The sequence below is a fragment of the Amphiura filiformis genome, chromosome 5, assembly GCF_039555335.1.
Source record: "Amphiura filiformis chromosome 5, Afil_fr2py, whole genome shotgun sequence".
Classification (NCBI taxonomy): domain Eukaryota; kingdom Metazoa; phylum Echinodermata; class Ophiuroidea; order Amphilepidida; family Amphiuridae; genus Amphiura; species Amphiura filiformis.
In genome coordinates this window covers 64,605,833-64,631,161 of record NC_092632.1, presented here as the reverse complement: position 1 = coordinate 64,631,161, position 25,329 = coordinate 64,605,833, and the positions used below count along the sequence as shown (strand labels likewise).

General features: G+C 38.1%; 1 protein-coding gene across 1 annotated transcript in view; it reads right to left on the bottom strand.

Moving 5' to 3' along the window:
• Positions 1–25,329, bottom strand: part of LOC140153549 (protein kinase C epsilon type-like) — a 133,524-nt gene that overhangs the window by 96,806 nt on the left and 11,389 nt on the right. The window contains 1 exon segment of the mRNA XM_072176328.1: positions 11,678–11,738. Within this exon segment, the coding sequence (XP_072032429.1) occupies positions 11,678–11,738 (61 nt within the window).

Genomic DNA, 25,329 nt, shown 5'->3' with positions numbered 1-25,329 from the left:
CGTTCCGGTTATTGGATGGGTTCTATGATGATGGTCCACTGGTTTTTGTTACACGAAACTATAATTATGGCGCGATTATGTTTTATGCATAACATTATTCTGAGCATTATTTTTTCCTAAACAATGACATTAAAATTATGGATTTCGTTCTTATTTCAACTGGTTTACAATGTAACTGTCCTTCTCATACAAAAAAAACAACCCGGAATAACAAATTGAAAATAAATGTGTAATTTTATAGTAGGCCTGTAGGCCTATACCTTCTCAGAACAATTAGTAAAATAAATAAATAAATAAATAAATAAATAAATAAATAAATAAATACACAAGGAATGTATTTATATATATAAGCTGGGCATATTTTAGAACAGCTTAGTTCATAAATAATAACGTAATGTTTCAACAGTAGGGTTTCAACACAAATTAGGCACACTGGCTAATATAGCTATTTTGATGGACAATACTTCCTGATACGGATGGTCGAATAAATACTATCTCAGCGCATTATGACATTCGTCCCCATTGCTACAAATGGATTGATTCAAAAAAGTTTATGGTACCCGACGTTCTACGGCTTTTTATAAAAATATCGCGGGAAAAGACCAAAATTGAAAAGAAATGAGGTTCTAAACTGAACTTTAGAATTTGAAAAGTATAAATCATGTTAGGTCTAAGGCTGTGCTAACACTTTTCTTTGATGACTTTGACCACAATTTTCTATTTTTTCAAATATCTTAAAAATTCAAGAATCTAAGCTAATTGAACAGACAGTAATATCATATGCTGCAATTTTTAATGATTTGAATATTGTAGTAAATTTGAAGTATTTTGGACTCGCCTTGTATATTGCACACAATATTATTTAATAATAAACATGTTAACTGCATCATGTTTGCACGTCACAACTGGCAAAGGAAACTACAGAGTAAGAGGAAACTTGCATAAAACATCCATTTTCACACCTCGATAACGCCCAAATCTGAAAACACACACAAACACAATGTTTACATCCAGTCTCTTGGAAAAAAAGATGAACATGCTGAATCATTGAAAGCTCATTAAACATTGCTCATATAGATCCTTGCATGAACATCAGCATTCACTCAGTACTCCTTCAATAACCCTCATTTTGTACTTGCATGCAGGTAGCGCACTCAAACACAAAGACACACACTCAACAAGATTTTGACACATTTTTGCACATTTTTATCATCCCCCGTTTTCAAAAAGCATTCACTTCACAATAGCTGTTTTCATAAAAGCGATTTAAAAAAATTGCTATTTTGGTTGTCACGCCTAACAAATCAATATGTACATGAAGTGCTATGTCTCCCAATGTTACTTATGGATTGTACATGATTCTTACCTTCCTGGTGAGGTATAAAGCTTATTTTTTTAAATTACGTACTTTGGAACATGTGCATTATTATATCAGATGTATTGTCGAAGGAAAAAACACTCTGATGATTGTTTTGTATGCTATAGTAAAGATGCATAAACATACACACAAACACATTATGTTTTTACCTGTCTGGTTTTATGATTAGTAGTAGTCAGAGAAGATCTCTTATGCTTCCCATAATCCTTTGCAACATGATATATCCCCTCATTTCATCAATGACACTCCCATTACTTTGTACAGGTTCCATTTGTTTCATATTCAGAATAGACTAGCTACATATGGGTCGATAGTCAAGAAATAAACATATTTTGCAAGATCTGGATGTGCTCTGCTCGTTGAGTGCATTTTGTGACTATCAACCCTAGCACTAAAGAGTCTTTGCACTATCCACAAGAAATTATAATGCCGATGTGGTGGGCCGTGCTTTTGATTCACTGCTGCCATTTGGGTTTTTGTCAAGGATAGTAACTAAATAATATGACTAGATGGTTGCACTTGCATCGGCCTTCGTCCTCAATGTTTGCACTACGCGCCTCTTCTCGAATTCGGTGCACCCCGGTATCAGAGCCTCTGATCGAGCTAACGCTTGTTGTTTGGACATTGTGATCCGAGGGAACTAATCAAGTTCAATATAGACCCATATTGCACAAGATAGCAAATCAGTACAGACCATACCGCGTAATCATGGCATGTTGCCTATGACGATCCACGCTAAGTCAGGTACCGTGTGAGCAACCTCAAAAATAGCGCGAGCGTACACAGAAGAAACTTCGCACATAAGATGAGCGATGTCGCCAGGTCTGAACGCTGTACAAGCGTCGGCTGAATTCGAGTACGCTTAAAGGGCACAGGCATGGACAATTTCAATCTGTGTGTTAATTAATCTATGGTACAGACAATAGAGGCCGTCAGCGTGACGTCATATGAAGGCATCTTGTGGGTACACGCTGCGATGGTCGTTCGATCTCCATGCGTGAACAGCAAAATCATCGCGTTGATGCGTGGTAACAACTGCGTGGCAAGCTGCGACCTGCGCGTAGTATCAGACGCATGAACACGCGTATCATTTGTACCCACAAGATGGCGAAAGGCTGATGGCCTCTATTGAAATGGGAGAAATGCATTATGGGAAGTGTACGGAATCTTCTCTGAGTAGTAGTAGCACCTTGGGTTCTAATGCATGTCTTGTCTACACCCAATGAGGAGGTAATGCTATGAATATAATAGCTTGCTTGCATCATGATCAAGGTCCCTCATGTTATATTATTTATCTCCCTGCACTTAAGGGATCCAAAATGAGCGTTTATTGCGTTTCGACAGTATTTTTTGTGCGACATGAGAGCACCTCAGACCTATCGAATTGCATTCTGAATACGAAGCATGTCTTTCTGATATCAATAATTTTCATTTTTAAAAATCACAATATAATACAAATTTTATGACAAATTATAAAAATTTGATATTTTTCAAATTTTGATATATAACAGTCCTCAAAGTAAATTATATAAATCTAATGATATATTCTTAAAGTGTATGTAGCAGGAGGAAAAGTCGACGGTCAATTGAAAATTTTGACCTTTCATATTGAAGATATGGATTTTTTCCCAAAAAGACCTAATTTTTTTTGGTGTTTTGGGAAAAAAAATCCATATCTTCAATACGAAAGGTCAAAATTTTCAATTGATCGTCGGCTTTTCATCCCACCTACATACACTTTAAGTATAAATCATCAGATTTATAAAGTTTACTTCAAGTACTGTTAAATATCAAAAATATCAATTTTAATGATTTGCCATAAAATGTGTATTAAATTGCGAATTTCAAAAATCAAAATTATTTGATATCAGAATGACATTCTTCAGTATTCAGAATGCAATTCGATATGTCTGATGTGCTCTAATGTCCCAAAATAAATACTGTCCAAACGCTCATACCCCAGCCCTTAAAGAGCATTATTGTAAATTCAAAGAGCGTATCATGTATATCGTTTTAATTATGTACTGTGATGCATAGTCTATGTTCAGCACGTCTTGAGCAAACACTGCAGCAACTAAAGGCTTAATTATTTCAATGTGTTATGTAATATTATATAGGTAGCAAATTAAACCAAAGATCACCAACAGATACAAAGCCATCTGAGCGCCCAATTTTTAGATCTGATGAGATTCTATTAACGAAAGTATCTTCATTAGGAAGCTGACCCCCCTCCTTCCCTGAATCTTGTGGAAATTGTTAACAAATCACAGCGTCAACACCCTGTATTATAAATATTTTTTTCATAGCTCCATACTCCGTTGGTGAAATCAATATTCTATTGTTGACATAGATAAAGAAAGTTTATGCATTGTGAAATACATGTGTGATCGAATATTCAATACAAGCACCTGGATTTTAGGTGAATGGGCTAGTTGTGTTCCTTTATATAATTGTAATTCTCAAAATTAAATATATCACAATTTTAACTTACGATTTAAAAATAGTAAAAATGTATCCAGAGCCAACAGCAATGGTCGCTAATTAGTGTATTTAATTTCAAGTTAGTGTATTAAAAACAAAACCTGGGGTTTACCTCAAAACAAATTGAATTTCCTTGTAATAGCAACACCATATGGGATACTACAGCATATCGTAATAATTTGTAGAATAGAACTTGGTGGTATCTCACATGATAGTCGTACTATGTTTAGCCCGAGTCGCTCGGCCTATCTCGAACAAAATCGCCATGCGTAGCTATTGAAAAACGAGAGGATTCAGCCGACTATCACGGCAATTTTTGACACGAAGATATAGGGATGATGACGCTGTGCAAATCCAACCCAAAAGATATTTCAACTAGTTGTTGACAAACATAATTGTTTAATATAGGACATATTTATCAAACTTTTAGTTTGTATTGTCCCTAACATAAAATGACCTAATTAGTAAGTCAGTCATTTAAGGGAGTGCTTATTATAATGATGAAATTTAATGAAAGTCAAAAATGGAATTTACAAGCAAACATAAACAAGAGCACCAATGGCGCTGTGGCTCTGTGCTTTTTTGAATGTGAAAGTAATTGCAGTCGAATGTGCAACAGGTGAAATCATGTACATTGTATGTGCCAGATCACATGCAATCATACATCTTGCTGGTTGGTAGCTATATCTTATTTGCAGAGCATAATACATCCATCAATAAGTTTCATATCCACATGAGGTTTTAGTAATTTGACCACAGATGACCCCTGAGTGACCTTGGATGACCCCAAAATGACATTCCAAAAATTTGGCTTGAAATGTTGACTGTACCCACCAAGTTTCATGCCCATGCGAGTTTTTAGTAACTTAACCTCAGATGACCCCTGGGTGACCTCGGATGACCCCGAAATGACCTTCCAAAAATTTGACTCTAAATGTTGACTGTACCCACAAAGTTTCATGCCCATACAACAGTTTTTAGTAATTTGACCTCAGATGACCCCTTGGTGACCTCAGATGACCCCGAAATAACCGTCTAAAAATTTGACTCTAAATGTTAAGTGTACCCACCAAGTTTCATGCCCATACAAGTTTTTAGTAATTTGACCTCAGGTGACCCCTTGGTGACCTCGGATGACCCCGAAATGACCGTCCGATAATTTGACTCTAAATGTTGACTGTACCCACCAAGTTTCATGCCCATACGACAGTTTTAGTAATTTGACCTCAGATGACCCCTTGGTGACCTTGGATGACCCGAAATTACCTTCCGAAACTTTGACTCTAAATGTTGACTGTACCCACCAAGTTTCATGCCCATACGAGTTTTTAGAAATTTGACCTCAGATGACCCCTTGTGAGCTCAGATGACCTCGAAATAACCGTCCGAAAATTTGCCTCATAACGTTAAGTGGAGCCATCAAGTTTCATGCTCATACGACAGTTTTAGTAATTTGACCTCGGATGACCCCTAAGTGACCTCGGATGACCCCAAAATGACCGTCAGAAAATTTGACTCTAAATGTTAACTGTACCCACCAAGTTTCATGCCCATACGACAGTTTTAGTAATTTGACCTTAGATGACCCCTGGATGACCTCGAATGACCTTCACCCACTAACCAATACAAACTTGTTCTGTCTGGGGTCAAGATGCACCCGCCCACCAAGTTTGAAGAACGTGCGACCCCTAGTCTCCGAGAAAAAAGGTTTTTGCATATTATGCATAAATTATGCAAATTAGGTAGGTAATTACCATATTTTGCGCTGAAAATCGAATCAGGTCGAGATCCTCTGGTCATGCTACCCCCACCACGTTTCATCATCATAGGGCTTAGCATTCTTACGGATCCCCAGAAACAGCTTCACAAGGCCAGGCATTGAGTTTTGCAATGTGACAGGTGTGCTGTAAATCGCACGCCTGGATAACCCGAGGTGTGCTTTTAGGTGTGCTGCAAATCGCACACCTAAATAAACCAAGGTGTGCTTTTTTCAAAACTGGTGTATGACTATGATTTCATTTTCAGCTAAAACTTAGCAATTGTGACAACATACATGTACTTTTTTTTAATGGCCATGGTAAAAGCTCTGGGGTAATGAATGGTGTATACTGCATAGATGTCCCTGGACTTTGGACTTATTGCTAGTGTCATTTGTAATTTTTTTTTTTAATTAGTTTTTTTTTTGGATTTAGAATGTCCCTAGAATGTCCCTGGAACTTTAGAATGTCCCTGGAATTTTTTTAATTTAAAAAAATTACAAAAAGATTTTTAAAAATTATAAATTCTTGTTTAAAATAGGCAAATTTGTAAATTATGTTCACATAATAATCTATGAATGATTTTAAAATGCATTTGTTTTGTATGCTTCTTTACTTCATAAATAGGTTGTAATGTGAACATCAATTATAAATTTGCCTATTTTGAACATGAATTTATATTTTTTTAAATCTTTTGTAATTTTTGTTCAAGTTTTAAAAAAAAAAATTAAAAATATTTCCAGGGACATTTTTAAGTTCCAGGGACATTCTAAATAAAAATAAAAAAAAAAAAAAAAATTTTTTTTTTTTTTTTTTTTTTTTTTTTTTAGGTGTGCGAAAAATCGCACCTCGGCGTATTTTCAGGCGTGCATGGCGCGTGCGAATCGCACTCAAGACGCCTTTAAAACTCAATCCTGCAAGGCGGATTTTCAGATTTCCAACCATTTTGTAGTTCTGCGTTCCGCATAAATTATGCAAGTTAACAACTAAATGCGCATACTTTTCGCCAAAAACTAATCAGGTGATCATGATCAGCAGGTGTGTATCATTCCTGTCACAAGGTTTCGTTACCATGCGCCGCTATCAATTTGCGCTGATATTCGCATAAATTATGCAAATTAGCTATGTTAATTTGCATATTTTCACCGAAAACATGCGATAACGGAGCAAACTTGGATACCCTTCCTCCCACCAAGTAGCGCCCCCGTGAGGTCTTACGGTTCCCCAGATACAGCTCCGGACGGACATTCGGACATCCCACCCCACACACAGACGGAAATAGTGATTACTAAGTCCCATCCTGAACAAAGTTCAGAAATGAAATTTTATCAATCTGCGCTGATTTTCGCATAAATTATGCAAATTAGCTATGTTAATTTGCATTATTTTTCACCGAAAACATACAATTACGGAGCAAACTTAGATACCCTTCCTCCCACCAAGTAGCGTCCCCGTAGGTGTTACAGTTCCCCAGATACAGCTCCGGACGGACACACGGACATCCACACCCCCGGACAGACAGAAATACTGAGCTGAGGCGAGACAAAAAATGAAATTTTATAACAAATTTTTGTGACTTGAGATCATTTGCATTTTTTTGTAAACACCAAAACTGGTCTGTCCTGACATGTCTGTTGTGTCATCATGTGTGTTGAACCCGGTCCAACCGAACAATCGTAAGTTCTGTTCGGATCTGGATCTGCCTGGTCACTGGATGCTGTACTCCGATTAAGCAGGACTAGCCTATACATCACATCAGTGTTTATTTCTGATAGATTTCACTTCATGATTTTTTCTTCAATTTCATCACTTACGAAAGTACAAAAGTAGACAATCTAGTAGTCAGTAACAGTATAGTATAACCTCGGAGCAGTTCGTGTGAGACCTACGTACATGGAAATTGGAATAGTAGTACATGGCTTCCGAATTTGGAACTTCACATGTTCAACTTGTCATGCCGGTCGAGTCCCGCGTTTACAACTAAAATCAAACCACTTTCTAGATTAAGTCCATCGCTGAATTTTACAAATAACTTAAATAAACATCTTTATATTTAACAAAAAAAATATTATGGTATGCTCGTAAATGCTTCGGAATGACATTTACCAGAAGCTCATGAGCTCAGGAATGCTGGACGGTTCGCACCCTTTCAATTTCGGACCCGTGCACTTTCGCCCCCTTTCTATTTCGCGCCCGTGCACTTTCGCCCCCTTTTTATACCGCGGGTATTGTGCTGCTGTTGATTGATGCACGATCGATTGCTTGAACTCCCGGCGGTGCTGCGTAGTATGTTTATAGTGTCGGGCATGCACTTATTAAGTCATGATAAACCCGGGAAGGAAGGAAAGAAAGGATATTTTATAACAAAATAGAGGAACGATTTTTTTTCTCAGTATATATTACAGGCCAGATATTTTAGCAGCAGGCTTACCAAAAATAATGAAATAATTAGAATTCAATGATAAAAATAGTAATAATAATAAATAGTAATAATAATAATAAATTTATATTTAATTATTAATTATAATATGTATAAAAACAGTGAAAATTTGTTCCAACTGACGACCAAAGGATGGATCCAAAAGGATACAAGTGTCAACAAGCAATGGATAAAATTAAAAACAATGAAAGTATGACACAACATCCAATGGGGAAGTAACACAAAACATATAAACAAAGTTAATTTAATAATATAATATGATGATAATAATAATAATATGATAATAATAATAATAACAATGTTAATAATATAAACAAAGTTTATTTAATAATATAATATAATGATAATAATATGATAATAATAAGAAGAAGAATAACAATGATATGAGGATGAATGCAGATTATTTTTATCATATTCATTTATTATAAATTTTTTGTCTCTTAGTGAAACATTGTATTAGTCTATGTACATTTTTGCATTATAATTATCTTTTAACAAACTTTATAAACGATCGATCGTGCATCATCAATCAACAGCAGCACATTACCCGCGGTTTAAAAAGGGGGCGAAAGTGCACGGGTGCGAAATTGAAAGGGGCGAAAGTGCACGGGTCCGAAATTGAAAGGGTGCGAACCGTCCTGTTTCCGAGCTCAGAACCCGGGCTCAGAATGGTAAACAAACTAGCGTATTTTCACCTCGATTATGCACCGTAGCTCTCTGTGGTTGAGTTTGCAAGGTCAGTGGGTCAGTGAACTTAGTCTCCTATGCAGCCAGTTTGGTTACGCTCCTCCACAAAAATGTGGAACCAAACTGGCTGCTGTGGAGACTACTGCAAGAATCGATCAATCACACAAAACTGTTTGCTGATTGGTTCAGAAATGGTGATGTCATCAATCAAGAAAAACTAATCGATTTATTGGTTCAAAATAGCCTCATAGAAAAGTACGAAGTTTGTTGAGCATCGCAGCTTATCGGTAAAAACGTGACCTTTAACAAAAAAATCGGCACAGTGCTTCAGTACTGCACTTGCGCAAGCCAAATAGTCCCCAGAAAAGTCATTTGTTCAGATTTATTCGGGATTTATTCAAGATTCAGACATGTTCTTGACTATTTTTTGACATTCCTTACCTATCTCTTTATTTAAATTATAAAGAAATAGTGAAGAAAAGTTAAGAAGTAGTCAAATAATTTCTGATCTGAACTAAATCTTAAGAAATGTACCTCCATTGGTTTCCGGCTGTATTACGCATCTCAAATTATACAGACCAGAATAATCTCTAGCACACACAGGGAACCAAGATATAACTCGATTATCGTGACTATTTTGGTCTTTTTTACCCAAAAATAATACTTTTATCGCCTGAATTTCAATAAAATCTGGAGTGCAATCGATTCAAAAATAACTTAGCCAAACTTAGAAACGAAACTTAAGTCTTCATATCAGTCATTAAATGATCCTTAGCATAAAACCAACAGCGATTGTGGCCTGAAAATGAATGCTAGTTAGTTGCATGACAAAGGCACTGATAAGCTCCGCTCAGAGCCAAAAACTAATGTGTGTCTGAAGTAAAAATCATTATCCTATCAATTTTGTAACACATTTGACAGAATAAGTTTTACAGGTGCCTTAAAAAGGGTACCCTTTCCATACAGTTGTCACATGAACAGAGGGCACACGTGCGGAGGAAACTTGGGTTGAATACAGTTCTTTGGAATATAGCAACAAAAAAAAGCCTTAAAATTAATACAATATTACACTCCCCATGACAATGCAAAAATAGCCAACCCAAGGGGTTTTCCCCTGGCTGACATAGCCTACTGAAATCTAGATCTTGACAAAGCAAACATGCATTATCATCAAGCATGTATTACATGATGACTAGATCTAGACCCCTTTACACAGAGTAAAGTTGACTTAGATCGCAACTCAGGATTAGCATAGATTATTTTTGACGGGGTGTTTACACGGTAGTCGACTTCAAAACAAATTGTGAATTAGACTCTTATGCCCTCACTTGCTCATGTTTCAAATAACCATAATGAAGTCAACTTTTAATTTGTGTGTTCGTTTACACTGCAAACGTCAAGTTTGAAGTCGAGTTTGAATTTGACAAATGTTGCTCTGCGTCGACATTAGAAGTCGACGTCAATATGCAGCGACCATGTTTACACACAAAGTCAAGCTTAAATTTGACTAAAGTCGACTTCAGACTCTGTAAATGGAGTCCTAGATGTAGAATGTAGATGTAGAATGCATGTTTTATAATGTAGATGAACATAGTTTTGAAGCCAAATTAATTTAGAATTTTTGCATAAATCTATTACATGGTGGATGTGATGGGAGGACATATATTTCTTTGTGAATGCACTCACTATGTTAACAGTTTTACAGGTGTTATAAGCAATGACTAGAGTTGGGGTCTACAATACATGCAGGGTCAGTCTGCGCTTGAAAACAAGAGCACCAATGGTGCTGTAGCTCAATTGTTTCTGGATAAAGGTGAGAGATTGAAACTATTGTGATACTGGCATCATTGTAAGTGAATAATATCACAGTTTTGTGAGTTTATTATCGATTACTGTGTTGGTGGACTGAGCATTTATTAGTACCTATTGAAAATTGAAATTGCAATTATGAAGTTCTTTGAAATACAGGAACTGTTCAGTGTTTGAATCTTAGCTATAACCTACACCAGTGTTTAGCACACATGTGTACATGTAGGTGTGTGAATTGTGAGTGGGTGGGTTATAGCAGTATATTCATACATGTGTGAAAGAGATCAAACCGATTGCCACAACCCAGTTCACATACACACCTGTTTTTTGCAGCCGAGTACATACAAACATAACCAACCATCCTAAAAGAGAAATTCACTAGCAGACTACCCAAAGTCTTTGTTCAAAACTTGTTGCAGTCTTTAGAAGCCAGAAGACTATGCTCATAATGACAGAATTTATTCCTACCACTACCTTATTGCATTTTTGCCTTGTCTCACTAATCGTCAACATGCATTCATGCAAATCTTCCTACTAGGAGAGAAAACACTGACTGGCTCAAATCTTAGTGAAAGATGGCAATACCCCTGGCAAGGCAGCAACCTGGATCATCTCGCCCCTAGAACAATAAATCTTTATCATCACATGAACAAATACAGAATAAATTACAAATTTAAGAGAACTATGTCAAGATCCATGTTATTGCCTTGTCAAGACCATCAAATCAACCACTTTTTTTAAGACCTGTTATCGACTGTCGTATGTGTCGTATTATCGTCCATATGGCCCTAAATCTGACACTTCAAGAGAAATTTTTTCGACACTTTACGACACACACATCAAAAAGAAAAAAAATCATTGTTTTCATCGGAAAGTTTAAAATTACCCCCCCAAGTTGACCCGAACCCGAAGTAGAACGAACACAGAAGTATGTTTACAACGGAAGTTGGCGATCGTAACTTATATCTGCGTGATTTTAAGCTTCTATCGACTTTTTCAGCATTTTTGGATCTCCATACGAGTTTCGATTGTCATATCCCCCGACGCAGTATTGAATTAGAATTCATGTGTCGATAACAGGTCTACTTTTTTTCACTAGCACCATCTTAACAAATGTATCCTTACCATCAGATGACCCTTGTAATTCAATGACGACATGTAGCCTTCCTTGTGGTTCCAAATCAACCTGTACAAAAAGATTGGGGGAAATATAAAGGAATACATACATTAGTAGAATCACCAACTACTAAAAAAAGCAAGTTTACTTGAGTTAACTTTTACATCAACTGATTGACTTACCCCTCTTGTAACGCTACTAAACGTTTCTTAGGTGTGAATTGACATCACGTCACAAGCACCTATTTGCCTCTTGATACCAGGAACAAGGGCACTTACATTCTATCTCGGACTTTTGATTTCTCTACTTTAAAAAATAAATCAAAGTTACAAAATTGAGACAAGATTGGGAATTGAACCCAGGACCCCTTATTCCAAAGCAAATCTCTTACCACCATAGTGCCAAGTAACACTTCATTAGGTAGCCCAATGGTGTGACTCTTTTTTCCTGCTTAGTCAATCTACAGTGTAATCATCTTTATAAAGCAGTAGATCTTGTCAGACACTCCTTGGACATGAATTTACAACTTTCATCTTGCGCTTATCAGTGGCGGCACCAGGAATTTTTTTGTGGGGGGGGGGGGCATGGGGCATTGAGGGGGGGAGTGAATTAATTTCAGGGGGCAAAATCAACAAATTTTGCCCAAAATTGTCGCAAAAAGGGGAAATTTGTGCAATTTGGGGGTTTTCGCCTTGAAAGTGGGGGAAGGCAAGAAAAATATTGGGCAGGGAAATACCCCCCACCCCGTAGTGCAGCCACTGGCACTAATTGATCTGTTATAATAATTCCAGTCTGATTTCAGTCTTATTTGATGAGACCACCATGCATTAAGCTTGGACTTAGTCTTAGTCTCACATTTAACCTATGGTGGTACACCATGAATCGGGATCTGTACTCTGACTGTAGCAACCAGTATAATCAAGCGATCCACATGTTTACACTGTTCTTATTAATATTATGCTCAAAATACAGGGTTTATTTGTAACAAAATCTATGAAAAATAGCCTTTCTTGTGAACTTTTTGCCGTTGAAAATATGTTTCACTGGGGTTATTTTAGTGAAATTTGGTCCCTTAGCCCAAAAACCCTGCTTCACATTAATGTTAGTTTTTATTTTTGTATCAAACCCAGTCTTTCAGTTTAGGATACAGGTTTTTTCTGAACTTTAAAAAAAATATAACATTTGCTGTTTAATCAAAGAGCTCAATTGTTGTTAAAAACAGTTTCCGATACAGCAAAATAACAAGGGAACACATCACAATTCTCAACTATTTTCACTGTTTTTCAACAAAAAATAATAATAATAATAATAACAGTTCTATTTTTGTTTATCTTTATACATACATGTATATCAAAAGTGTTTGTTTCCTTTTTCCACCAACTGATTGCCCAATAAGGAAAACAGTTTTTTAAGAAGTACAAAACAGCATATCTCTTGTGGCGGGACAAAAACAATAACATGACCATGATCACCTTGCCTCATCTTGCACTGATAACTTGATATGGAAGGACAACAGCCGGCTATCAACACCACCAACACTCGAGCCCGATACGTATAATCAAGTCTTGAACCAAATATAGATCCCTTCCTACACATACTACACCCACATACAGTATATGCCTAACAAAAATAGTACTCCCTGCAGATCCCGACTAAAGCAAGCAAGCATGCAACTAACCAACCATCCGAGTGACAACTACGTTTGTGTGTGTGTGTGTCAGTATAATGTACATGTCATCCCAGCCAGTATCTCCCTATCCTAGTCCCATTGCATGTGATTCTATCTATCTATACCCTACACAACGCAATACAATCCCAATCAACAAACTGACTTTTTGACTTTTGTGCTGGCTCATAGGATGCTCCATCATACAGCAAGTAAAACAAGGGTAATTAAAACCGCATTAATCATGACAGATATATTAATTGTTCCATAACTCATGTAGCTTAACAGATGTCATTGTTTACTAAATTACATTGTAAATATTGAAAGCATTAAAAGAAGGGGGGAGAGGAAGAAAAAGAAACAGCATTTTTCAATTAGTGGTACACTTTTCATAATCCCCCCCCCCCAAAAAAAAACTATTTTAAAGGCACAAGACTATAAAATTCGCTCTAAATATAATATTAGTATTGACTGGAATCCAACTTTAACCCCAAAACGGGCAAATCAGGGCTGGTTCACTCTGCACGATGCCCCTGTAGACATGCAATCAATCCAATCTTTATTATTGACAACCCCTCCTAATATTAGCTAACTAATATGCATGGCCTATGTACGTATATATGTACACCCGCAGTGGAAGGGTTAGAGCAGGAGCAGCAGTCATCAGCTAACAGGTATGCATACATAAGCATGCAAGTTATCATCATCACGACTAGTATGCAGGCTGAATGCCTGCCTGCCAGCCTTCCTCCTATGCTTGCCTATACACAGTATGCATACGCACATACTGGAGGTGTAGGTGGACCCGACTTGGTTGAATTTCCAGGAAATTGCACTGAAGCCTCTGGGTTGTTTATCATCTGTGACAAACGTAACATGTTCAGTAAATACTCCAGACAACAGACAGTGGGCTTGTCCAATGATGTGAGCTGCGGTTATACAACATGCCTGACATGCCTGATCATATTCATACATTTTTTATTTAAATTTCTATGATAGTACATGTGACATATTCTTCTACAACAGCAGGCATAAATTATCTGATGCGACTACACAATTTTCAATTCTTTTTCATTCTATGTGTACATCTTGCAGCTTTACTATTTGACCAGAAACCTGTGGTTTTAAATGTTGGTGTACGTAATAATTAAAAAGGTTATAAAATAATATTTAACTGACATAATATTGTTTATTATTTCAAAATGTTAATTGTTTTTCAATATCTCAAAGAAACAAATTGGTTTCACAAACATAACCAGCATAAATATGTACATTATTATCATTACAGCCATCAATATCACCATTCTCACTATAATTATCTATCAATGAATCAATTTTGTTTTAATTAGTATCATTATACTTATCATATGGTATTCTTAAACAGTTATTCATAACCTCATTAATAAACGTGATGCGTGCGATCCAATTACATTTAGTTATTTGTTATACTGGATATTGCGCCTTTTAAGAATTTAATGTATGTATGTATGTATGTAAAACGCTAACGCAAATCGAGGTCATTAATATCTCACAATTGACCGCAAAATGCGTAATTGTTCGAAAGTAGATATTACCTCTGCGAGCACCGTATTGTGCGTCGAACAAACTATGTGCGCCCTGGCTGCCGTATTTGGATTGCGCGCTACCATATTTGCACAGATTGTGATGCGCACTTTTGTTATTGGTCGTCCTGTTTTAGCCTGATCGATTTTTGGAAAGGGAAGATGTAAAAATCATCTATTTTCGTGTTATTTTGTAAAGTGAAGAGATCAAAGTGACGGTTATGAATGAGGTTAATAACTTTGCATCGGTAATATGTCGGGCATTGTGAAAATCTAAACATTTTGCTTTGGACCTCGGAATATCCCTCGGGTGCATATTCCTCGGTTCCAAAGGCAAAATGTTTAGATTTTTCACAATGCCCTCCAAATAACCGATGCGCAGTTATTAACCTCAAATCGTTTCCCTGTAATTTCATTGATTCTTATCCTTGTTAAATGAGACAATAGAGCACACCTGGGCGAGTATTGAAATAACGCCTGGCCTGCGGGGCAACCCGAAAATCCTAAATATCCCGGACCGATTTAGACTGACTCAGATCGGATTGAAATTTTTTCAAAATTTACAGATAGGGGCATGTATCATTGGGTTAGGGCGGATTGGGCGAGTTGAAATGGGCGAGTTGAAATGGACGGAGTTCTTTTTAAGTTGGATTAAATTTTGTGATAGATGTTCTAATCACATGATTTTTCTTACATTTATTAATCAAAAATATGTGTTGATATTTATGTCATCAATCAGAGTCGCAGGGAAATGATGGGACGTCTGTCTTGGGCTGCATGGGTAGCATCTGTCAGGTTGGTGTTGTACCTTGTCAGGATTTTTTTGACCCCTCAATCCATCTTCTTCTTGGTCTTCCTACAGGCTTGGTACCCGACAGTTTGCTGTTGTAGGTCTGCAGGGGGCTGGTTGATTTGAGGACATGCGCATAAGATGACCAAACCATTTGATGCGATGGCTTTCAATCTGGTCTAGCATAGGCTTGGTGCCAACCATGTCTCTGATGACTTCATTCCTGATTTTGTCCCGTCTTGTTTTGTTTACAGCTTTTCGTAGGCATTTCACATCACAGGTGGTGATCTTCCGTTCAGTCTTTTTGTTCATAGCCCATGTTTGTGCCTGATAACAGAGAGTCAGAGTATAGATTGCTTTGATGATTGTTCTTTTTGCATCCATTGGTACGGCTGGGTGGGAAAGTATAAGCCCAAGCATGAAGGTGATGTTTTTTAGAGTTGGGCGACTAAGTCGCCAATAGTCGTTAGTCGCGACTATTACTGATAGTCGCGACTACGACTATTGAAAACCAAAAGTCGACTAATGCAAGTATATTTTTGTGTTAAAAAATTACTTTAGTTATTCGCACCAAAACCAACCAAATACTAACATATAAACTGCGAAAAATGTGAAAAAATGTTAGTCATTGTCTTACCAATAGTAACACTAACCAACAAGTAATCATAATGTCCATAAATCATCATTAAATTGGTGTTTTTCCCACAAGATAAAAGCCGTCAAAAAACTCAAATTACTTAGAACTGTCGAACATCTCATTATGATTATAATTTATGCAGCGATAACAGGTGTAGCAGCGTCATAGCGTGCATGTACAGAACCAGGTTGGGTGTTTGTACCAACTACTGAAGGTATGAGATTATTTCAACTTTGGAAAGAAACAGCGAGAACTTCCGAGAAGTGTTTTCCAAAAGGGAAAATTTAGGAAAATATTATTAGATTAGAAGTACTTTTCACGTAATTTCAAAAAGCTATGCTTATTGTGGTAACAGAATATTTAGAAAGCAACAGGAAAATAAACAAATTAGCTGACAAACAGTCGTAATGTTGCAATGCCACCCCTGTAGCGACAAATGCAGTAGTCTAGATTAGGTCAGGTGACGTAGGTCGGATGCAACACGTTCATGAGCATACCATGGAAAATATGCACTGCCGTATCGGCATGTTTACATATTTTCATGCACAGCAAAACATGGAAACGAACGAAGATCGCTATTGGAATATTGAAGGTTTGAGAAATTATATGAAGTTTCTTGTGCTGTTGCTGGAAAGTGGCAAGTGAATTTAATTGAACAGAAAAGTTAGGCCTATATTACAGCATTTTACAGTCAAATATTTGCATCGCAAACGTGCGATACAGTGTAGCAATTTGTATCGCAACAGTGCTGGTTTGTGTAGCAAACTGTGATGCGATGCGATGCGATGCCGGCAATCACGGGTCCCGTAATCATGCATTATAAATACTAAATTGCCACCAATCTTTCACCTGATTTTTCAGTCCAATTTTAACCACAGATAGTCGCGACTATAGTCGTAGTCGCGACTATTTGCTGCCGACTAGTCGACTAGGAAAAAAGTGATAGTCGCCCAACTCTAATGTTTTTTGCTTTCTGGCATCTGGTTTTGATTTCTCGGTCTATCTTCCCATCTTCAGTAAAGATGCTGCCCAGGTACTTAAACTACTTTGATTGCTGGAGGGTGGTGTTGTCAATCTTGATGTCCAAGGTCTTTTGGGATCGGCTGATCAGCACGATTTCTGTCTTTGGGATGCTTTATGTTCATGCCATACTTCTGGCAGGGTGCATGCAGTCTGTTGGTGTGATTTTGTAAGCTAATGTGGCCACTACTCTTAGCAACTTGCACTGACCAAGTTCTGCTGGGCATATGTCCAACAATGTGAACACAGCTATCCCTTACAAAAATGTGATCATAATTATGTGCTCGTAAAAGCACGTTCCTAGTTTGTGTGTGCTTGCAAAAACCTTGTTTGCTTGTAATGAGCAATAGTAAGCTTTCACATACTCGTACGAGCTTTTACATGCAAAAGCTGATAATAATATTTATTCACATAATAGCACAAGCATGTTGTGAGCTTACAAGAGCATTATGCGAGCTCGTAAACTTTGCACTTATAATTTGCAAAATATATTTGCGAGCTTGCAATGTTTTGAGGCTAATTATGGTCCACAGATAAAAGAGCAACAGACCGCGTACAACAGTCAAAGTCCCTGTGCATTATTTGATGCAACTTCGCGCGTAAGATAAGCGATGCCGCCAGGCCTGTACGCTGTACCGGCGTCAGCTGAATTCGAGTACGCTTAGAGGGCACAGGCATGGAAAATTCCAATCTGTGTATTAATAATCTGTGTTATGGTCACTTGCAGTAGTGCATTATGGGAGGTCAAGAGGTCACCAACTGCCAGATCAGATATGTGCGTATGCATCTATCTCTAAATGCTGGTTTCATACTTTCCTGCCGCTTGCCGCTATGTCAATCACTCCACCACTTTGCCGCGGCGGCAGCAACGCTGGGAGTTGAATTCAAGTCAACTCGGAGCGGTGCCGCTCTGACGTATGAGAACAAAATACGATTTTGGAGCAGTGCTGAGCGGCAAGAGTGGCTTTCAGAGTCAAGCCGCTGCCGTTCAGCGGTGTGCCGCTCCGCTGCAGAAAAGTACAAGCGGCATGATGAAGCGTCATGCCGCTCAGCGGCAAGCGGCACAAAGTATGAAACCAGCATAAAGCTACCAATAACATTTTTGCGTATTTTGGGGCGCTTAGGCTGCCAGCCCCGGGGTCAAAGCAGGGGCGGCCAAACGAAAGGCGGCAGGAAGAAGAAGGCGGCAAAAAGAATTAGTAAAGAAAAAAGGCGGAAAATGTAAAAAATTGTACTATACATCAAAATGTGTTGCTTTTGGGGCGGTAGCGCCTATAAATTCTTCTTTTTTTTTTTGCTCTTCACTTTTCAAACGACCGTAAAAAAATTGGGGCAACCTTTTCGGGCTGTTGAGAAAGGGGGCGGCAAATTGGATTTTCTTCAGCCCCCCGGGGAAGGGGCGGCCACGGTACGCCACTGAATAACTTTTAAAAGGTTCAAGTTTAAAAGATATTTCTTGGGTATTGAACAGTGAAGAGTTGATGGGGAGCATACCAACAATGACTCTGGAAGAAAGATCCAGGCCTTCATTTTTGAAAATAGCAAGAGCTCTATTAATCACTCTCCTGAGTTTACTAAGGTGCTCACCAAGGAGGGAGCTCAATCTTTTAAAATCTGTATTAAAACATAGGAATTCAAGTACTGAATGAGCTCAGTAAATCATACTCCTGAAATGTTGTTGAGGAGAGCTGTAGGAGCTCTGGTGCAATCAAGCTCCTCAAAAATGCTTTTTTCACAAAAAATCTTCGCCTTGAGATTGTTGAATTCAGCAGCCATGCATACTAGTACTGCAGGGGCGGCACCACAGGGGGGGGCAAGGGGGCAATTTCCCCTATAATTTTCAAAAAGAGGTAAACGAAAGGAAAAGAGAAAGAGAAGAAGAGAGAGAAAAGGAGGGGAGAGAAGAGAGGAGGGAGAAGAAGAAAAGGAGAACTTCCCCTCCCTGGCCATGGTTAAAAGGAGGAAACTCCCCCCTTCGGATCTTGCCCCTTGTGGAATGCTGACCTACGCGGTTTTATTAAGTTGTTGATTTTTATATTTTGGGCCCATTTCGGCAAATTTTCCCCCATAAAAGTCGCATGGCCTCTCTCTTGCCTTTTCTCCCAACAACTTTGGAAAAAGCCTGGCTACGTCATTTTCTTGGCGCGGCAACACATGCAAGTCTGTGTCATGCAGCAATTAATCATTTTAAATAAGTTTACTTTCAGTCCGATATTACACAACTTTTACGGGGTTTCATCACATTGTATCAGAAATAGTGTAAACATTATGCACCAATATCTGAGCGTAAATATAAGCAATTGGCTTCATTACGGCCGCCAGGGGCGTAGCCAGGATTTATTGGGGCTGATTTTGAAATGATGGCCCTGTTTTGGACCTTTTCCTAAAATTTTGACCAAGAAAGCATAAAGAACCTAATTTTTCGCTCGCTACACTCCCGAATGGGCAATTTTTGTCCTTTTCTGACTGAAAAAGCATTTTTTCTCTTCACGCCGCCAAGTGGACCTTTTCGCTTTTAGTGATCATAGGGGCACTTTCCAACGCTCCTGGTTTCTGACTAAAGTAACCTCATATTTGGCCATTTTAGACTAAAAAGTGCCAATTTTTTATTTTACGACTTTATTTTACATTTCCACCATATTTCACTTCTCGCACATTTGTACCATGAACTTATTCTGTTGCCAAAAGGTGCTGGATTTGCCTAAAACCAGCGGGCTGAAAGTCGGGCCCGTGAATGAAATCCATAAAAATATGCGGTTAGAAAATAAATAAATAACCCTAAAAGGGGTGAAAATGGTGCATCAAATGGCTTCATTTGTGCTTTCATTTTGAAAATTTTCCCAATTCTGAGGGGGGGCACATCCCCTCAGACACCCTCTGCGTCGCATAAGCGCGATGGGCAGCGCTTATCGCGATGCATAACAAATTTCAAAATTGTTTTGCCCCCTATCAAAATACCCTGGCGCCGCCCCTGTAGTACTGTATACTGTGTACTGTATACTAAAGTTAGTTGTACATGTATATAAGGCGGATATAGAATGGCGTAATGCATGCTATTGGGCACAGTGCTTGCGCACATTGTTTGTTGCGTAATGCGTGACTATCGCACGCTTATGAGAATTTACACGAGCGTGAGTTGAGACTTTATTGACTCGCGCAGTAACAAAACCCGAATAATTTCCGCTTTATAAGCCAAACAAACTTAGTACATGTATCATACATGTACATCATTTAATATTACAGCATTGGTTGAGCCCAGTTTTAGTGATGTTATGTTGATGTCTTAGGGGACGTTTGTACTTTGAAGTGGGTGATATCATTTGGAAAGTTCAAGTATAATAGTGAGTTGTGGTGTATTGGAAGAGTATTGTTTGGTAAAGTTGGGATGTGGTATGCTATGTTGAATTGTCGATGTATCAGGTATATTTGTACATAGATTGGGAGAGGATCATTTGGAGAGTTCAATATGGTGAGTGGTCATTTGGAAGAGTTTTTATGATGAGTTGTTACCTTCAGCATATTGGAAGAGTTTTTGTTTTATAGTCAAGTCGAGCTGTGGTGTGCTGTGTCAATGTATTGGGGGACGTTTGTACTTTGAAGTGGGAGAGGGTCATTTGGAGAGTTTAAATATGGTGAGTTGTCATTAGGAGAGTTCAATTAGGCCTATGGTAAGTTGTCAACTCCAGCATATTGGAATAGTTTTGTTTGGTAAAGTTGGGATGTAGTGTGCTATGATGATGTATTAAATTGGTGATATTTGTACTTTGTGGTGGAGGGTCATTTGGAGAATTCAAAGATGGTGAGTTTGTAATTTGGAAAGTTCAAGTATATGATATGTTCAGCATATTGAAACAGTTTTGTTTTGTAAATTTGGGATGTTCTTTGTCATTTTTTTGTTAATGTTTGTACTTTGAAGTGGGGGAGGGTCAATTCAATCATAAACAGCTAGAATGTTGTTCAGGTGAAACAGGCAGTCATTTTGTTACTTGCAACGTAATTAAGAAATAAAGGGTAATGCAGTATCCTTTACACCCAAATAATGTGTCCGAGGCAGTAAAAACGTAAATAATGGGTGAGGCGCAATTATTTAAACGTTTTTATTGCAGAGGACACATTCTTTGGGTGTAAAGGATAATGCTGCATCCTTTATTTCTATTATATATTACCACAAAATAGTGCGATTTAAAGAGAAAAAAAAATTTTTTGCCCAAAAATATTTTAGGTTGTTTACTAGCAACCTCTTATTTTAGGCTTGGACATACATAAGAACTACACACCCTTTTATTTAAGGTATAGACTTACATTGCACTTGCAGTGCAGGAATTTGCCAATTCTTGCACATTGAGCGCTGTGTAATTTTACAAACTCATTACATGCGTACTCGTAAGCTCATTGCAAGCTTGGTAAGTGGTGCATGCAAGATTGTGCGAGCTAACAGCAAGCATGTAGATAACCAAGGAAAATATAAGTTAAAAACTGTTTAATACAACAACAACATCCAAAATTTTAGGTTAAAAAGATATAACAACCTATTTAACCTAAAATTTTTGATGTTGTACATATTAAACCGTTTTTATCATAATTGATTGCTTTTTGCAAGCTCACACATATATGTGAGCTTGTCAAGTGGTGCATGCAAGCTCGCATGAGCTAACTGTGCGCATGTTCTGTTCCAAGTACACGCTTGCACTTGCGCTTGATCATAATGGTCATCATAATAGCTCGTACCAAGCACATAGCTAGCTCGCAACGAGCACATAACTATCATGTAAATATGAATGCGATTTTTTTTAAAGACATGGCATTAACTGGGCATAAACAGCAGAGACAACTAGATGGACCGCGGTTCTCGGATGTCGCGGTTTTCGACGCAAAGCGTCGACCGTGATGCCTCCACCAAAGGGAGTGATGTGGCACTCACAAGTTGATACAAAGCTTCAAGCCTAAAAGAGGAGACTGAATTTGACCTTAGATGACACCTGGATGACCCCAAAACAACCTTCCAATGACTCCTGGGTGACCCCAAAAAATTGGCTCTAAATGTTGACTGTACCCTCCATGTTTCATGCCCATAGAGTAGTTTTTACTAATTTGACCTCAGATGACCCCTGGTGACCCCAAAATTACCTTCCAAAAATTTGGCTCTAAATGTTGACTGTACCCACCAAATTTCATGCCCATACAACAGTTTTTACTAATTTGACCTCAGATGACCCCTGGATGACCCCAAAATGACCTTCCAAAAATTAGGCTCTAAATGTTGACTGTACCCTCCAAGTTTCATGCCCACACAACAGTTTTTACTAATTTGACCTCAGATGACCCCTAGGTGACCCCAAAATGATCTTCCAAAAATTTGGCTCTAAATGTTGACTGTACCTACCAAGTTTCATGGCCATATGACTATTTTTGCTAATTTGACCTCAAATGACCCCTGCATGACCTCAGAAGACCTTGACCCACTAACCAATACAAACTTGTTCTGTCTGGGGTCAAGATGCACCCACCAACCAAGTTTGAGGAACGTGCGACCCCTAGTCTCCGAAAAAAGAGGTAAATAAGGAAAATGGGCCCCTGACCTCAAATGACCTTTTACCTCAGTATATGACCTTGAACCACACCCAAAAAAAAGTAGCCAGAGTTTTTGACCATGACCCACCTATCCTGAAAATCTGAAGTCAATCCGCCTATCCATTCCCAAGATATAGCATCCGGACGGAAGCACGGAATCACGGACATTGCAAAAACAGTATGCCTCGCGGTGGAGGCATAAAAATATGAAGCTGCTGACGAGGAAGCTGCTGATGAGGAAGCACCCAGAAAGCGATTAACCTCCCTGCTGAAGCATTTGGAACATTTGCAAAATGACCTTGAATGATCCTGTGATCAGAGGCTGAAAAAATGTTTTTTTCCCTGCAAGCAATCCAGAATTTCCTCCAGTTTTACCAAATTTCCCTCCAGTATGACATATTTCCAGTATGTATTTCTTCTTTTTTTTTTGGTCAAAAACCAAAAATTTCCCGGCAATGAGCTTTATGTATTGCCCACTTTTTTCTGCCATGCCTGTGATGACCTTTGTCACTGTGCCCAAGGGCCATTGTGTCCCAAATGAAATCCATTTTATTTAAGGGAGTACTACACCCCTGGCCAATTTTGTGCCTACTTTTGCATTTTTCTCAAAAATTATAGCGCATTGGTAACAAGTAAGATATTATAGGGGCAAGGACTACAACTACTGCATTGAAAATTCAGCAACTCAAGGCAAGTAGTTATTGATTTATTGATCAAATATTGGTTTTCCCTCATTTTTGACTGTAACTCCACAACTATTGTCTGTGTTGAAATAAAAATTTCCAGTGCAGTAGTTGTAGTCCTTGCCCCTATAATATCTTACTTGTCACCAATTGGCTATAATTTTTGAGAAAAATGCAAAAATAGGCACAAAATTGGGCAGGGGTGTAGTACCACCTTAAAAGCACATGGAACAAACTGTCAAAGGAAGGCTACACCTTTACCCACAGAAGCAAATTAGTTCATTTTAACCCCAACCCTACCCCTGGGCCCTACCCGTGGTTTTTTGCTATCCGAAGGGAAAGAAGAAACAACAAAAGAGAGAAGGTAAAGAAAGAAGTCACTTGGTCCCCCCAAGATTCGAACCTGGGACCCCTCGCATGCCACACAGAAGATCACCGATCTGTAGTCACTGAGATTAGGCTGCCCCGGGCAGTGATTCCCCGGGTATATATGACTTAGGCTGATTGTGCCATCAAGTCACATGGAATGCATGCACGCACAGTGGTTTTAATAGTGAGCTTAGCGAGACCTGGTTGCGGTTAATAGGGTTAATTAGTAGTCCCGTTTCTGAATGAAGACGGGGACAATTAGCCACATTTACAAATGTAATCAAGCACAGCACTCCAAAGAAATTCAGAAATTCTAGGAAAGGCCTTTAGCAATAATTCCTTCAGCAGGATAACAGAAAGAGGTTAACCCAGAAATAAGTAGTTTTTAATTGATCCTGTTCCGGGCATTCCAATTCTGGTTCTCATCCAATACTATCCACACTACTGGTTGAAAGGAAGTGACCATGAACATGATGAAGCCGAATGTAAACCCAAAACACTGCTGCATCATGAAAGCTCACTGGTTAGAAAATTTATCAAAAACAAAACAAACATCCAAAACCACTCCATAATGTAAACTCATTGTGTATGTATCAGATCTTGTGACATTATTGTGACCTTAAAATTTAAAACAAAAATACTTAAAACTCAAGCAATAATATGCAATTTCCATAGAGAATGCGATCCTTATTTGTTTTTCACAAAATGTTAGTTTTCACTGATCACATTATGTCCCCTTTTAATGTCGAGCCAACAAATGAGGTAAAACAAAGAAATAGGTGTTCCAAATCGGTATATTTTTGGAGAAATCATCGAAAAACTCTCGAATTAGTCTCGACTGTTGCATACCACGTTTGAGACTAATTCAACAGTTTTTTGATAATATCTTCGGAAATACACCGATTTGGAACTCCTAATTTCAATATGTTAATGAGAAAAATAGGATCTGTCATTTGATACATTAATTTATCAGATGATCATGATGATTATCATGAAATAAAAACACCATAGACCACCAGTTATCACGCTGTAGTGTCAGTAATTCCACAAGAAAGTAGTCGCATTTACAAGGAACATTTACGTGTTCTTTTTGCATGAATCTTTGACAGGGACAACATTTTATATTATATGTTACAAGTTTTAAAGAATTTGATTTTCCAAATATAATCAGGTCACCTTCCTTGAATATACCAGTATTTAATTTACACACACAAAACATTAACTATCTATAGACACATCTTTACGACAGGAATTCATAACAATTCGTGGGTTTGTAGCGGGTTCACCATCGGACAAGTTTAGAACTGTCAACCTTTCATCAAGAGTAGCTCTGACTTCTTCAGGACAAAGTACTTTTAAGAA